Below are 15,301 nucleotides of genomic sequence, written 5' to 3'. Positions count from 1 at the left end.
AACGCCCAACCGAAATGCAAGATCTCCCTGTCAAATCCACTCCGGACTCTACGGGGAGGAGCTGCTTGAAGACTCACTGTTTCAAGACCAAGCTTCAAGGTGAAGTTCTGTCCAACCACCATGGATTTGTACTTAAACTGTATCCTGCATTGAAAATGAGATCCAAACTGCAGATGTGGTCAGTTTAAACATGGATATGCAAAAGAGTCAGGGGCTGCTGAATGTTTTATTACACCCAACTAAGAATAGGTTTCTAGCAGTCATACATGACTTCTAAAACTTATTTTAACTAAATGAGCTCACTGTTTTGTTTTTACCAGGGAATTATTTGCCTATTAATAGCAGAGACCAGAGCAAGATGCAAATATTACTATGTGGAAACATTGTGCAGTGCTATTTTGTTTTGACAACATGGTCACGTTTCCTTGGCTGTTTTTGACATCAGTGTAATACACTGACTCCTACAGTAACACATAATTGCTTATTTGACTCTGGGACGTAATTCATTTGCACATAGAACCTGCCAGGAAAATCTCAATAATTATTTACTTGCTGAACACATAAAAAAGAAAGGTTAATGTTTTTAATCCCAAGAAGACATACAGTTTGTGTCCAATTACATATAACCAATCGACTAGGCTCTAATTTATTTCACATTTAGATTTATTTCAAGATACAGCAGAATCCCCCACGTCACCTGTATGTCTATGAAAGTAAAACTCCATGATGACAGCATAACTTTGCGAAAGAGACGGTGCCAAACACAGAATCCGAGAGTCAGGAGAACTTTATTTATTTGAAACAAAAACAAGGTGAGAACACAAACTGGAGTCGCAGCAACAATCCCGTCGACGAGTTTGTAGGAGGAAAAACATAGCAAAACACAATCACTTGGCCGGGTGCGTCTTCATCAAAAATCGCACATTATTCACACGTGGATAATGGTGTTAAGATGTGACAAAAAGTGGAAAGTATGTCCTCCAATAGTCTAAGCCTGGAGTTGCGTAATTACACAGAGAGCTCTGGATGTCCTACTCTACTCTATATGAGTTGTTTTAAACAAATATGCTTGGCATAGTCTTAAAAAAAATTTGTGGATTTTGGTATTTAACTTACACAACCAAAACTGTCATTTTTCATGCTGGTTTTAGTTTACAACTTTTTACTCCTCTTTAGGGAGGTTAACGAAAGTCCGCGATCTGTACAACTAAACCACGGTGGGGAGTTAACAGGGCTGCGAAAGACCGTTTTAGAGCCTGTGAGAATCAACAGCATTCGCGCGGCAGGTCCGTCCGACCTGCCGCCGCGTCCTTCTACAATGCAGGAGTGTGAGGCCATCATCCAACAGCTGTACAGTGAAAACAGTTTACAGACTCAGGAAGTAAGTGCGCATTGTTAGATGCTGTAAAGCGTCCCTTTATGCGCCTGAAAATGTTGTAAAAATGCACTTGACGATGCGCTTTTAGGACCTTTTCTATATTTATTTAGGAAAAACTGACTTGAACCTATCTGTGTCCGCTGCATAGATTGCACGTCTGAAGGCGCTGCTTAGTGATATAATTCTGAGCAAGAAAATCACCCGGGAACACCAGAGTTTGAGCAAAGCCTACCTTGCTGTTGAGCCATGGTAAGGTGACATAAACATGTGCTTTATTTGTACCATAGAATCAGATTTGAATATACTTTAATCTTCCTGCTAATTTGATCTCTTTTGCATGTTGCAGCAAACTTGGTGAAGAGAAGAAATTCCGCACTCTTGGTTCTCACCCAGTTCCACCAATAGTGTATGTGCTGATTTGTCTTCCACTGGTTCTGTGAAGTTTAGGTCTGGGGTGATGCCCAACTAGCCAAATGCAATGTCTTATTTATTTATTTATTTATTAAATATATTTGTATCTATAAAATACACAGTTATTTCTTTGTTTTCAGGTTTTCAGACGACCAAAAAAATACGATTTCAAGCAGAAATAAAGAGTATTTTTTTTTGTCTAACAAAATGTATCCTTTAAGTTAAGTCTACTTATCTTTCCCCAGTGCTGGACCCTCTCGCGCTGGTGTAGGTCCCCCTGGCCTGAAGCAGCGCCCCGATTCCAGCGCTGCAGACAGACAGAACAGGCTCTTGTCAATTCAGCAACTCCACATCCATCGGGGTTTCCGCTGACTGGCAAGAAAGACCAAAGTCCGGATGTTTTCCTTGGTCACCAACGCATCTTTATTAAAGACTCATTAAAAACAAATACTAAGCCATAAGAAATATTCTATTAAACTGAAATATTATTTTTATGTAACTTTGCAAACCTATCTCTTGGTATCCTTATTGACGTTTGCTCTTCACAGTAAACCACCACCACAGTGAACCAACAGTTTGTACAGCAGGACCTCCTATAAATGGAGCACAGCTTTTCAAGCTTTAACATGTGAACGTATAAGTAGGTAAATAAGTCTGTGACCCAATCCTATTCTCCAACCTGACACCTAATCACTGGACCCTTACACACACTGACATTAACGGTGTAGTGCTGAAGGTCATGCAGACTTTAAATGGAATTATTTAGCTGCACGTTGAAAACCCTGTGTTTTGAAACAATGGGGCAGTATTAAGAAAGAAGAAACCCCATCTCTAAATACAGGTCTGCTGTAGTCAGTGTCAACGAATGTTTGCATCAATATGTCTATCAATCAATCAATCAAGTTCATTTGTGTCAAAAAGTGCAAAATTAGCAACACAGCAAGAGAAAACTAAAACATGGGGATACAAGCTAAAATAAGAGAGAATGAAAAAAGAGAGAAGGCATACACTATTTAAGTTCCTTCCGTCTTAGTTTATGCACAGTTCGTGATTTGTAGAATCCAGAAGAAATCCAAGTTTGATAAAACATTTTTTTGGGAATTAGAACAGATAATCCAAAGTTTAGGAACTTTGGATTATCTGAACGTCTGATCAAAGCTTTGTCGTGAAGCCTTGATCAGACGTTTAAAATCTTACTAACAAGTCGATGGAAGGATGAAAGTAATGAGATCCATAAAAGAATTATACAGTAACATGGGGAGTGTTAAAAACTTCTTGTGTGACAAACAGTTTCCAAGTTGAATCAGCCGCACTTCTTCCTTAGAAGTCCAAAAACATCTGCTCATTATCAAATGACTCAGGTCCAATACCTGTGTTCATTTGTTAGACAGTCACCGGGTTTGGGATTGCTTCTGATAAGCAGCACCGACCCAGAGAGCTGAGTACGAGACTGAAAGTGTGACCTGACATATTTCTCAAGGCCTTTCGCTATTTATTATAATAAAGCAGATTGCATCTCTTAAGAATTTTCCTCTGCTCAAGCAACATAACGACGGTTGCACCGCTCTAAGAATGCATCTAGAACTTTCCATACCACATCGTATGCAATAAATATGACTATAGTTTATCTTAGGGTGATACCTCATTATCAGCTCACATCAGTGATATCTTTCTGCACACCTTCTACAATACATCCTCCACTCTCTCCTCAGTGCTGCCATAAAGCTCACTTATTTTTCAGCTAGTAAGTGACGCAGTCATCTTAGGTGTTTTTAATGAGAAGCACAGCTGAAATCATCCTGCCAAGCTAATGGCGTCACCTGCAGATAGCAGGAACATAGGAACATACCGAACAGGCCAGAGTTAAGGTTGTAAAGAAGTGCATAGTGGTGCTCGGCTATAAAACCATATTCTAACTTTGAATGTGTTAGAATGAGCTAAAGTACCTAAATAAATTCAACTGGAAATTTCTGCTTAATGACGCTTGAGTTTAATGTTTTCCAAATAAGCAAAACTTTAATCGTTTGGTAGGTACCCAAACCTGTAGAGCCATGCATAATACAAATCTGTTTGTATAACTTTTCATAGCACAGCTGCACATTAACAATCTATGTTTCATGAATAAACCCAATAGTATTGCCAAGCTTAGAATAGAGAAAGCCTTCATTGTCTCCAAAATGGAAAATTCAAGCCTGTCGGTGTAAGGAAATAAAATATGAAGTTTTAGTAATAGATTAACCTCTTATCAGATAATCCTCCACTAGATGGTGTTGTTTTTTGAATGAATCTTCAGTGACCACTGCCTCGGTAGAGTAATACGCATATGTTCCTCAAAAATGTTTAATTTGATCTTTAAATCTGTCCTTGTGACTCCTTAAAAAAAAACTTTACTAGTATTTGTCACAGCTTTGTAATAAATTACCTCAAATAAGTAGATTGGAACCCAAACTAGCAAAAAACAAAACAAAACTATTTTTATCCATAATCACATTTCTAAAGACTATGAAGCTTTTTTTTCCCCAAATGTGTTTCCTTGACCCTTCATTGTTAGAATGTGGGAATTGGCAGACATTAGCAGTTAAGACACAGTGGGTACAGAACTATTAACATTCAGACAGTGTTCCAGGGGTGGGAGCTGCTCTGTGCCACCTCTAGTCTCATGAGACATGACCACTAAAACCAGAAGCACAGGGCTACTGCTTTGTTTTTATCACTAGGCAGCAGTAGCTTCTCTGCGCACTAAATATCTTGTCACACTCAACCAATTTTTTTGTCTGATGCATCATTTTATCCATGTTGCATTTTATCAAGGCTTTTTCCCCAAGGCACTGCCCTGTGAATTTAAATAGACTCCCACCCTTTCAGCACCCTGCGGTAGAGAAGTAGCTCCAAATCAATGTGTCGTAGTTCTGTGCCAAAGAATTCACATTATGAGATTAAATGGAAGGGGAAGTTGGAGAGCAACAGGAAATGAAAATAAGGAATTATGTAAAGATGTTTTACTTGTGGCATGAAAGAGTTTACTGCAAAAACCTACTGTACGCTTTACGGTTGGGAAGTGAGGTCAGCTAATGTCACGATTTATCACAAAGAATCGCCACTATAATCAGCAGCATCTATTGTGGACATATGCTCTCCTCAGTCATGTTGTGGTTGCAATTCATGGCATGTTTCTGCTAAATGTGGCAGTCTGGGTAAAGCATAATCCTGGTTTCATTCAGATATGGCTGCATAAAATAGGAGGAATTAGTTTTTAATCACAGAAATACTTCTGTATTTTTAATCTATTTCTGATTAGTTTTCTTTTGATTTATTATGTAGTTTGATTTATTTTGTCTTGCAACCTTGCCACATACGTTGTCAGTAGCTCCCCAACCCCCGCCCCCCTCGTCACACTAGTCTTTCATTTATGATCAGTATAATTGTCCTCACTCAGTAATCTCCTTCCTCAGCACTTTTACTTCCTGCTTCTCTCGTGTGCCTTGGTTTGTCCAATCCTCCTATTTTCTGAACATGTATTGTTTTGTTTTGTTGTACAAAGTTTTTGCTTTTTTTTTGTTACCCTTGAGTCTCAAGTTAACGATTAGAATTTCTCCAAATATCTCTGGATCTGTTTCTTTTCTCTAGCAGAGTGCCACAAGATTATGTTTTGCTTTTTGAGAACCCGACAGGTCCACCAGTCCATAGCAGTGCGACAGACAAACAGGACATAGAAACATGCACACACGCAACTCGCATCTAAGGACAATTTTAGATAAACTAATTTGCTTAGCAGCTACCTATTTGAACTGCGGAAGGAAGCTGAGTATGTATGCAGTGAGAACATGCAAATGCCATGCGGATAAAGCCCGGGTTGGGATTCCAACATAGAATGACTGGAAGTAGCAAGAAAAATATTTGTGTTAAAGAAAAGCCATGAGAAACCCCATTTGCAGTTTTCAACAGACCATGAAGCAAAATGTAACTTTTTGGCCAAGATGCAAAATGCTGTACATGGTGGAAAATGTACACAGCACACCACCTTGAAAGCACGTGGTTATGGTGACACACAATGGTGGCAGCATCATAGTATGGGGGAACTTTTTCTCAGAAAGCACATGGAAGTTGGTTAGGGTTGGGGAAGCTAGCTTGGTAAAAGACACAGCCCCTTGTTGGCTTCATAAAGAGGGCCGGCATTCTCGGCTATTGAGAAATGATTGCTTGCTGAAGGCGTGGACAAGCCACTGAAGTTGTAAAGGATTGGATCTCATTTTAAAACTGCATCCTGAAAAACGCAGCTCAATGAAGCAAATCCCAGATGGAGCACTGGGATTTGCTCCGGGAAGAAAATCAAGCGGAACTGCAGGAAGGAAATGGCCAGGGGAAGCTGGAAGGAGGTAAAGCCAAACTTAACTTGTTAAAGGGTGACAAAACATAGAGATTGGAGCCCAGGTTGGATTGCATTCAAACAAATCACATCACATAGCTTATCAGTTTATTTATGATTTATAATTTGAAAAGAAATACTTTTATCTCATTTGGACATACCTTTCCTTAAATTTTTTTCCAACTAATTTGTACAGCTTTATTTCATGCAGATGCTGTGTTTAATTTGATCCTGATTGCACCTTCGTTTATTTCAGTGTATTTCATCCACTAGAAATGTTAAATCAGTGTCCGGAAAAAGTATTTTTTTGGACACATGAACTGTGTTTTACTTCGACTTTTTAATGATTTATTATCAGCATTTTTATGTTATTGTTCTTGTAATGTTTTTTTTTAATGCTACTGTTGTCAGCTTACAATTTTAGTTGATAGCATTTAAAATAAAAGACATAAATCTTTTAAACAGTGTCACTGTTTTTAAATTGTTTTATTCTGTTTTATAATTGTGTATATGTATTAATCAATTTTGTTTTGTAACCAGGTTGCTATGTACTGCAGACTTCTGCCCAGGTCCCCCTTGAAAATGAGATCTAGATCTCAATGGGGTTTACCTGGTTAAATAAAGGAATAAAAAAAAAATACAAAAGAAGCTGCTTTTAGAGGCTAGCCTGGAATTTGCACACTCTTGTTATGCATTGGTGAGTGATATAGCAGCTTGCGATTATAACACTTTTCAGGCTATTTCATTTTTCAATGCAGCATTTTGGAAATTAGAGTAACATGAAGCCGTATCCATGAACGTATCCCCACCCCCACCCGTGCTCAGTCACCCAGCTGCCCACCCCCCATTTTCTCAGCCAGTCCTCACTTCCTCCGCCCGCCTCCCCCTCCAGTCATCGAGTGACGTGCTGATAGAAAGCGGGACCAGCCCTCCCGTCGCCATTTTTTTTCTCTTACACTCGCACTTCTGGTTTCTCGAGCGAGCGGAGGATAAAATAAAAAACAACGGCAAGTTCAGGACAAATACTCGTCTGGTCGGGATACTTCGCTTGCGGTAAGGGAGTGCAGCTCCTGAGATGCACCAGCAGCGGACAGACGGCTGCTCTGAAGTCACTTTTTGTGTGAAGACGTGTTGCGGGCCGCCATTTTTTTCTTGCGCTGCCTCTGAAGTCTGCTCGAACCCGAGAGAGGGAACTCACAGACCTGTTTCCGTGCCTTACCGTTAAGTCGAGAGGATATAAAGTAACTATCTGTGTTTTCCCACCTGCGGCTAATTGTTGGCCTTTTTTATTCACAGCTATGATGATTTCTCAGTTGGAAAACTGAGACCACCTTTTCCGCTTTTATATTAACTGACACTGACCGGAGGAGATAATTATTTGAAGCCTGGTGTTTTTTTTTTTTTCTCGGAAGGCGGAACGAAAAGGAGGAAGCTTAATTGATCATTTCTTGCTTCGGCCTTCCTCGGCGTTTTTCTTTCGTAAGTTAATCATTTTCTCGATTCTCAGCCACTCAAAGCTGAGCCAATATGGTCCAAAGTTGGATCAAGTCAGTCTTAACCTGTCCCTAAAGAACCACAGGCTGTTTTTTTTTAATCATTTTTTGTTAATTTTGTTTTAATCAGGTCGAAGAAACCTTCAGTGGTTCTGCAGAAATTACTCGAAAACCGCACAGGGGCGACGAATGCCCTGCCCTGCACCTACTGAATCATTCACTTTGGATCAACGCTGAACTCTTATCAGTAAATTTCTTCATTTATATACATCTACTAACTTATTTTTTGGGGAGCAGACATGTCATCGGCTCGGTTTGACTCGTGTGATCGGTCCGCCTGGTATTTTGGACCCGTTTCCCGACAGGAGGCACAGAACAGGTTACAAGGACAGAGGCATGGCATGTTTTTGGTTCGAGACTCGTCTACCTGTCCCGGCGACTATGTCCTGTCGGTGTCTGAAAACTCCAAAGTGTCTCACTATATCATTAACTCATTACCCAGCAAGAAGTTTAAGATAGGCGATCAGGAGTTTGAGAACCTCCCGGCTCTCCTGGAGTTCTACAAAATCCACTATCTGGATACGACTACGCTAATAGAGCCTGCCCCCAGGTAAGGAAGTCACGCAATACTCCCTTTACTAACTATTAACCAGACAGTTAGTTTATATAACAAGCAGCCTACTTTCAGGGAGCTGTGTCATAAAGCAGAGTTTGCTTAATTTGCATTGGAATCATTCCGACTACTGTTTGACTTGAGCGTTCTGCTTCACAAAGACACCTTTGATGGAAGTAAACATCTCCTAGGAGACTGATTTCAATTTATTTTGGACTTCACGTTAAAACAAGTTTTTATTTTAAGCCAGTGCAATGTTTGTTTGTGTAACTTCAAATCCAGCTCCATTCAACTAGACCTGGGTAAGTATGGTGACATTGAGTCAAAAATATTTACACAAAAATGCATCTACTACATTTATATGTCCAAGGGAGAAAAGCAGCAGCTACAAAATGTAAAAGCTGCCTTAAGATTGATGGGTGTTACACGCCTTCAGCTTCAGTTTTCACACCATGCCTATGTGCACATCAACGGGGGTGGGGGGGCGGGGCGGAGGAGCAGCACTGTGGTATTGGGCTTTTGTTTATTTTCTAAGTTTTCAATTAGAAATGCACTAAAAAAAAGTACATTATGTGGCGTAATCTTGAGTTAAGATCCATTGTGGCTGATATTGAATATGGTCAACTTTACAGGTATAAACTAGTTAATAATTGTGAATGCATTCTTTTGTAAGTGGGGAAGGCATGTAGCAGGCTTCTTTCAGCCAGCTGACAGACAGTACACAGCAACACGTTCAGGAGGGGCAGTACTCTGTCGACTTATTCTGAATAAAGTCAGAAAAACGTTGTTTGGATACATTTCAAAACGCCCTAGTTGATCTTGAAAGTCTTGGGAATAAAACTGTAGCAGCACATAGGGAAGGTGTTACTGTGCTATAATGCCAAAATTCCTTTGAAGGAATGTTTACTTATCTTTTTTTAAACAATTAAAAAAAAAAAGTTATTAGCCCTAAATGCACAAAGACATCCTAGTGACTAATTGGCATCTCTTTTTGACTGCGTTGTCTTGCCAAGGTACCCAAGCACGATCACCGGCGCCATCCAGACCATGGTTGGTCCTGAGGAGAACCAGGAGTACGTGCGGACATTATATGACTTCACAGGAAGCGACGCAGAAGACCTCCCGTTCAAAAAGGGGGAAGTTCTCATCATCCTCGAGAAGCCGGAGGAACAGTGGTGGAGCGCCAAAAACCGAGAGGGCCGCGTCGGGATGATCCCCGTCCCGTACGTGGAGAAATTGGTGCGACCGCCTCCCCATCCCGGCCAGCCTACCCACGGATCTCGTAACTCCAACAGCTATGGGATCCCAGAGCCTGCCCACGCCTACGCTCAACCCCAAACGTCTTCGCCGGGCACGCCAGGCGCGGTCATCACACCCCTGCCCTCCATGCAGAATGGCCCAGTCATCGCGAAGGCCATCCAGAAACGAGTGCCTTGTGCCTACGACAAAACGGCTCTTGCTCTAGAGGTATAGTAATGTCTGATTTTAAAGTCTTGGAACAACTCTTATTTGTACATTAAAAATCTTCCAAGGCTGATACAAGGCTTTCTGATACCTTGTATGAATTGTTCTCCAGGATTTTTCTTTTTGGAAACTTAAACTGTTTTCTTCTCTCTCCTTATGGTCAAATTTGCCACCGATGTCGATCTTCATCAAGCTTTTTTCCAAAATTAGCCAGCACATTTCAGTTTTTTTCCCCTAAAATTGTTTTTGCTCAAACCAAAACCCTACCAATGACAATCCTCTGCGTGTTTTTTCATTGTGAATAAATGTCAGATAGAGAAGAGGGATGAACAGCAGCACTGACGGGCGCAGTTCTGCGGGCTGAAGGTGTAAAACTGTCCCATTGCGTCTCGAGTCATTTTTCCAGTGCTCTGGTGTTGGTTACCATCACATTTTAAGTTTGTGGTCACACCATAAGATGCGACTAAATAGCTACTGCCTAGCTGCTGCATGTTTCTCTGTTTTTTTTCTAAAACGGTAAGAATTTGCATGCATGTTTTCCTCTCTAATCTTAAGTCAACCTATGTTCTACAGTTGTGTTTGCTGCGAACTGTGGCTGCTAGGTTGCGTAAAAGCCCTGAAATCTTGCCTGCAGTTAAATACGTTAACTTGAGGAGAGGTTGGTCAGTTTTACGTTTTAGTTTCTTTTCGTTAAATGCCGAATCCAGAGCAATTCATGTGTGTTTTCTTTGTGTCTGATGCTAAAGGAAAGGTCCAAGTCTGACAGCAGCATTGTCGTATTTCTTAGCTGAGTCCTCTTGGGTTGCTCTTTTTATGACGGCGTGTCTAAACTTGCGACGCGCGGTGTGCGCTGGAGAGCTACAGCAGCTCTCTGTCTTGCTGTGGTGATTTCCCCAGGCGAGAGATGAGAATGGGAGTTATTTTCGAGCCAGCTCGGCTGCCATTCGGTGACGTCGGAGTGTGTCAGCAGTTAAGAGGAAATGAACTAGCTTGCTGAGAGTTGTGTACAAAGATGCACTTGGTCCCTGTGACTCTTGCACACAACTCTGTGGAAAACATTAACAGAGCAACCAAGATTTATCAGCTACATGTCAAAGGTTAGTTTGCTCTCCCTAAAAAAAACAAAAAAACAAGACGGTACTTTTAGTAGTTTGCTGTGTGTTCCTTTGAAATCTTAAGGCGTATGAAGGATCAGATAAATGTCCTATAATTTATTCAATCTGCAACTGTGACCCAGTCCCGTTACATTAATGAAATTTATAAAATACATGAATATAAGTACAGAAAGTAAATGAGTGCACCATCGTTGAAGCAGCCATGTATAAACTTGATTTACATAATTGTTATATTCAAATATATTTGGACTTTTAAATAGTACTGTGCATGGTACTTAGTATGCTCAATATTTTGTTCAATAAAAAAAATATAATTATTCAAGAAGTCCTGCAATTCTTAAAACACTTAAAGGTTTAGTTAAGTTTCAAAAAATAAACTTGAGTTATTATAAAAGTTTTAGAACCTAGTCTAAGTTTGCATTAATATAGACACTATGTATCTTAGGAGCAAGACTTTTAATGTGAAGCTGTTCAATACAAAAAACAACTATTGCTTTTTTTTTTTTTTTTGTCTTTGTTTATTTCTATGTAGAATCCGGAGCTTCAATAGCAACTAGATGCTGTAAAGAACTGATCACATCTTAAGAGATTAGACAAGGCTTTACAATTTTATTATTTTATTTTTTTATTTTTTATTTTTGTAAAAAAAAAAAAAAACCTGTAATGACCTTGTTACCGTCAGTCCTGCATGAAACAGAACACATGTTGTAACCTTTTAGTGAGTTTGACGGATTAAAGTCCAGACTTTAATCTGTTTTTCCACTCAAGTTTATTAATGGTTTTGTGTGAGATGGTTATTCCCACTGCTGCAAGAATCCAACTCTAAATATGACGGTTGCAATGTTATTGATGTTGACTTTGTAAGAAATCTAGAAGAAACGGCCATTAAATCGCGCTGCAGTGTTCAAGTGCTTTTTACAGCAAATGCAGTAGTGGTTTATTATTCTGTTCTTCGTTAGTCAGGTTTTCCGCTTTGGTAACCACTCTGCTGCTGTGGGCTTCTATGCAGTTATCATTAATAATTTCCTTACCTTTTGTGAAAATATGCAATATGCATCATCAATTTAGCTCCGATGAGCTAAAGATTGTGTAAACTTTTGGGATTTTTGCACCATTTGTGCAGCAGCACTGAAGATTGTATCTTTCAGCGTTTCTGGTTGGTTGAAAATGATCTTGATTGACTCACTAACTCTTAAATGCAGATGAGTGGGGCTTGATTAGTTTCCGCACTATCACTGTAGCTGTTTTTTCTCGCACAATATGTCTAAACAGCAAAGTTGTTTCTTTTTGAGCAAGAGAAAAGTCTAGTGCCGTTCTTTCACCCAGCTGAAGGTGAACAGCAACAACTAATAGAGGAAGGACTAGGCATTAGTCTGTGCTTTATGCACTCAGAGAAAACTTTTTTGTCTCCTTAAGTGGACTTGGACGTTAAGAATGTTATTATTGAAAATCATGCCAAAGCTATTTTTAGACTGTCGTCTTTTAAAAGCCTTGAAATGCCCAGATATAGCTGACTGCCTCACCCTTACATCGCTTTTATGAATACCACTTATTTTAAAATATTTTTAGCGAAGTCTTCCTGTAAAAACCTTGAAACTTGTTCCCTGAAATTTAGAAGAAATTTGCCTCTGGTTGTTCGGGGACCTCAGGTTCTGTTAGACAGCAGAACTTGCATGACTCGAATTGAGATCAGTGGTTGCAGAAATTGCTTTTGTATGGTTGGTTTCTGCTTTTCTGTTGGAAAATCAAGAGACTACTGTTGATGGAATATGTGTTTATGGGCATCTAATCAGCTTTAGCAATACTAAAAGTTGGCTAGAGTAAGCCATTAGCTCAAAGTTCCTGTAACTTTTTTACTTCCCTTTCTGTAGTTGTCATTAGTTTAATGTGTGTAAACTGCACATTAATGATGTCTGGTTTCACTGTTGGCAGTAACGAAGGGAGTTCTGTACTCTATATTATGATACAACTGCGCCACACACCTGACCCTTCTCTGATTTACCTACTTTCTGGTCAAAAGAATTCAGAGTTTGTTTGCCAAGGAACAAAACACACACTTTGTTGCTCTTTTCTTGAGATGCGTTCAGCCAACAGCCTGCTTGGAAACTCTTCTTCTGTTGCAGTGTGCATTATGGTCCAATAGGCTTCATGTGCATAAAGTAATAATCCAAGCAGCCATATGTGCACCGTCACTGTAGATTCTTGGTTCACTTTTTTTTTTTTTGTCTTCTCAAACTTTCCAGTAATGGTTCTGACATTATGTGACACTAAATGAGTATTCAGACAAAAAAAACAAACTAACAAACTGCTGGAACGGTTCGGATCAAGTGAAACTACTAGGGAGCAGCCTCTGAAGACATTTATACTGAACTGCATTGCAGTGCCTGGACAGTCACTGTCCCTCTGGGACACCTTTGTTTCTCCTCAACTGGCAAAGAAAGCATTAGGGAAACGGTTTCCAGGCTTTTTTCTTCTGTTTGTATTAATTTAAATTCTCTTTTTTGTAGTTTTTTTTTTTTTTTTCTCATAGTGTTGGTTCTAATCTTTAGGTATTAGCTTTGTGGGAAGTTTTGTTCAATCTACCAAGAGTCATTTCAATTGTTGATCAACCAAACCTTAACTCTTATTTAGTGTTTTTTAAAGTTTCAATTCGCTACCAGTGGTAATTAGCGACAATGCAAGCTTAATGGTACAATATAAACCAGAAGTTTATATTATCTCTAGTTAATTTAAACTGGTAAAGTTTATTTTAAGTTTGTATTTTAGCGGAGGAGGAAGCTGCTATGATGGCAAACTGACAGAGAAAGGCTGGAGAATCATTAGGGTTTTTGATATGCAGGCTGGTGATTTGCTTCGCTCTGTGACAGTTATTCGCTCCCAGGCTGTTGCGTCGCTGCTGCTTGACTGCTTTAAGCATCTGGTTCCAAACACATCACAGATTCCAGAAAAAAAACCTTTAGATCTGTGCCATGGCTACACTGGGGCCTTTGAAAGTCAGGAAGAAGAAGCAATGAGTCATTTTACAGCAAGTCAAATTCAATGGTCTCTTTAATTTTTTCCTTTTATTGTTATAATATAGTTGAGTAAAAATAATTCATCTTCAGTTCACAAGGTTAGAAATTCTATAAACTGCTCAGATTAAATACTTATAGTTTGTCGTATTTTATGATTAACTATTGAGATTTCATATGCTAAGCCAATACAAAGCAGCAATAATTTTGAAGTGGTTGGAAAATGATCGTCACCCTCTTTGGAAAAAGTCCTTTCTTTATAGAATCATGTTTTGCAGCAGGAACTGAGTCCAAACTGTTCCGTTGAAGTTCTGGTTGTAGTTTATAACAGTTACTGCATTTCACAAAATTTTAATCTTTTTTTCATGCCTGCTGATGAAAACCCTCTCCACTCCATGATTCTGCTGCCATATTTTACTGTGGGGTTGGTGTGTTGTGTAAATCTCCTCCAGGGTTACCATTGGTTCTCTGTCGCCCCTTTGACTTTCAAAGCCTTCACAGTACAGACGGGTGTATTTTGAGTTTAAGGTGGACAGGTTCAGTCTGTTTTGTCAGGCTGATATTTATGTATCAAATATTTTTGGTAAATATTTAATTTTTCGAAAATCAGGATTGTTTTATTTTTATTCACCAGTGAAAGTTCAGAGTGTCAGCACGCCCTTAGCCGCCATCTTGTTTGTCACATTTTTTTTATTTTTTTGCAGCTTCTATTTATTTGGACTTTAAATCAACTCTACAACAGGCTAAGATTTACTGTAATGTTTTTTAAAAATAACTTCAGGATGTTACAAGATTACAGTAATAGTAATTCTAGAATAAAGTCATAACATCACCAGAATAAAGTTGTAATATTTGGAGAGTGAAGTAGTACTTTTCCAAGGATTCAAACACGAAAAATAGAAAAAAAAGTTAAGCTTACTAAAATGACTTTTCTTGCAAGTTTAAGAGATTCTTGTGGTAAAATTATCTTTATTCTGCTAATATTGTGACAGCATCCTAGTAATTAAACAAAAAATCTTGTATCCAGGCCACAATACTGGTTGTACAACTCACAGAAGGAATGATTTGAAATAAAAGCAACTTTTTTTTATGGAAAAAAAAGCAAGAAAAAAGTTTGTTAAAATATTAGCTGGTATGGAAAAAATCAGATTTTGTGGTTAACTTACTTTGGAGCATCAAGAGTAAAAGTGGGTGAATTAAAATGCATTCCACACTAGACGTCTCATATTGTTGACGTTTGTGGTTGCAATCTGTAGATGAATTTAGGAGATGAATACCTGGCAAGTTACTACAAACTTTAAATTATTAGGATTTCATGTAAAGCTAAACTCCCCCCATCGGATAATCCTTGCCTTACCCGTTTCTCTGATAAGATGCTTCAGATAAAATTCTTAGCTGTACATCTTTTTTTATTTTTTTTTTTTTAAGCTAATGTTGTGAGTAATCTAGT

General features: G+C 39.0%; 2 protein-coding genes across 3 annotated transcripts; both read left to right on the top strand.

Annotated features, from left to right (window-relative positions):
* LOC107837893 (coiled-coil domain-containing protein 74A-like) lies at positions 1-2,288 on the top strand. The gene is made up of 5 exons (XM_016678578.1): positions 1-99; positions 1,177-1,381; positions 1,527-1,627; positions 1,725-1,784; positions 2,035-2,288. The coding sequence occupies exons 2-5, from the start codon at positions 1,319-1,321 to the stop codon at positions 2,159-2,161; spliced, it is 351 nt and encodes a 116-aa protein (XP_016534064.1). The 5' UTR covers positions 1-99; positions 1,177-1,318; the 3' UTR covers positions 2,162-2,288.
* Positions 2,289-7,063: 4,775 nt separating this feature from the next.
* LOC103147299 (crk-like protein) lies at positions 7,064-9,756 on the top strand. Of its 2 annotated transcripts, XM_007565567.2 has the most exons (3): positions 7,064-7,634; positions 7,779-8,258; positions 9,275-9,756. In XM_007565567.2, exons 2-3 carry the CDS (start codon positions 7,948-7,950, stop codon positions 9,732-9,734), a joined length of 771 nt encoding a protein of 256 aa, XP_007565629.1. In that variant the 5' UTR covers positions 7,064-7,634; positions 7,779-7,947; the 3' UTR covers positions 9,735-9,756. The 2 variants fall into 2 exon arrangements, with proteins under 2 accessions (XP_007565629.1, XP_007565621.1); XM_007565559.2 differs by having other exon boundaries at positions 7,064-8,258.
* The last annotated feature ends 5,545 nt before the right edge of the window (positions 9,757-15,301 follow it).

Source organism: Poecilia formosa, unplaced genomic scaffold (assembly GCF_000485575.1).
Source record: "Poecilia formosa unplaced genomic scaffold, Poecilia_formosa-5.1.2 Scaffold6, whole genome shotgun sequence".
Taxonomy (NCBI): domain Eukaryota; kingdom Metazoa; phylum Chordata; class Actinopteri; order Cyprinodontiformes; family Poeciliidae; genus Poecilia; species Poecilia formosa.
This window is presented reverse-complemented; position numbering and strand designations above follow the sequence as displayed.

Excerpts from the sequence above, each read along its gene's own strand:
- LOC103147299 (XM_007565567.2), top strand. The coding sequence starts at position 7,948 with ATGTCATCGGCTCGGTTTGACTCGTGTGATCGGTCCGCCTGGTATTTT. Across the intron at positions 8,259-9,274 it reads CTAATAGAGCCTGCCCCCAG|GTACCCAAGCACGATCACCG; the intron begins GTAAGGAAGTCA and ends TGTCTTGCCAAG.
- LOC107837893 (XM_016678578.1), top strand. The coding sequence starts at position 1,319 with ATGCAGGAGTGTGAGGCCATCATCCAACAGCTGTACAGTGAAAACAGT. Across the intron at positions 1,628-1,724 it reads TACCTTGCTGTTGAGCCATG|CAAACTTGGTGAAGAGAAGA; the intron begins GTAAGGTGACAT and ends TGCATGTTGCAG. Across the intron at positions 1,785-2,034 it reads CACCCAGTTCCACCAATAGT|TGCTGGACCCTCTCGCGCTG; the intron begins GTATGTGCTGAT and ends ATCTTTCCCCAG.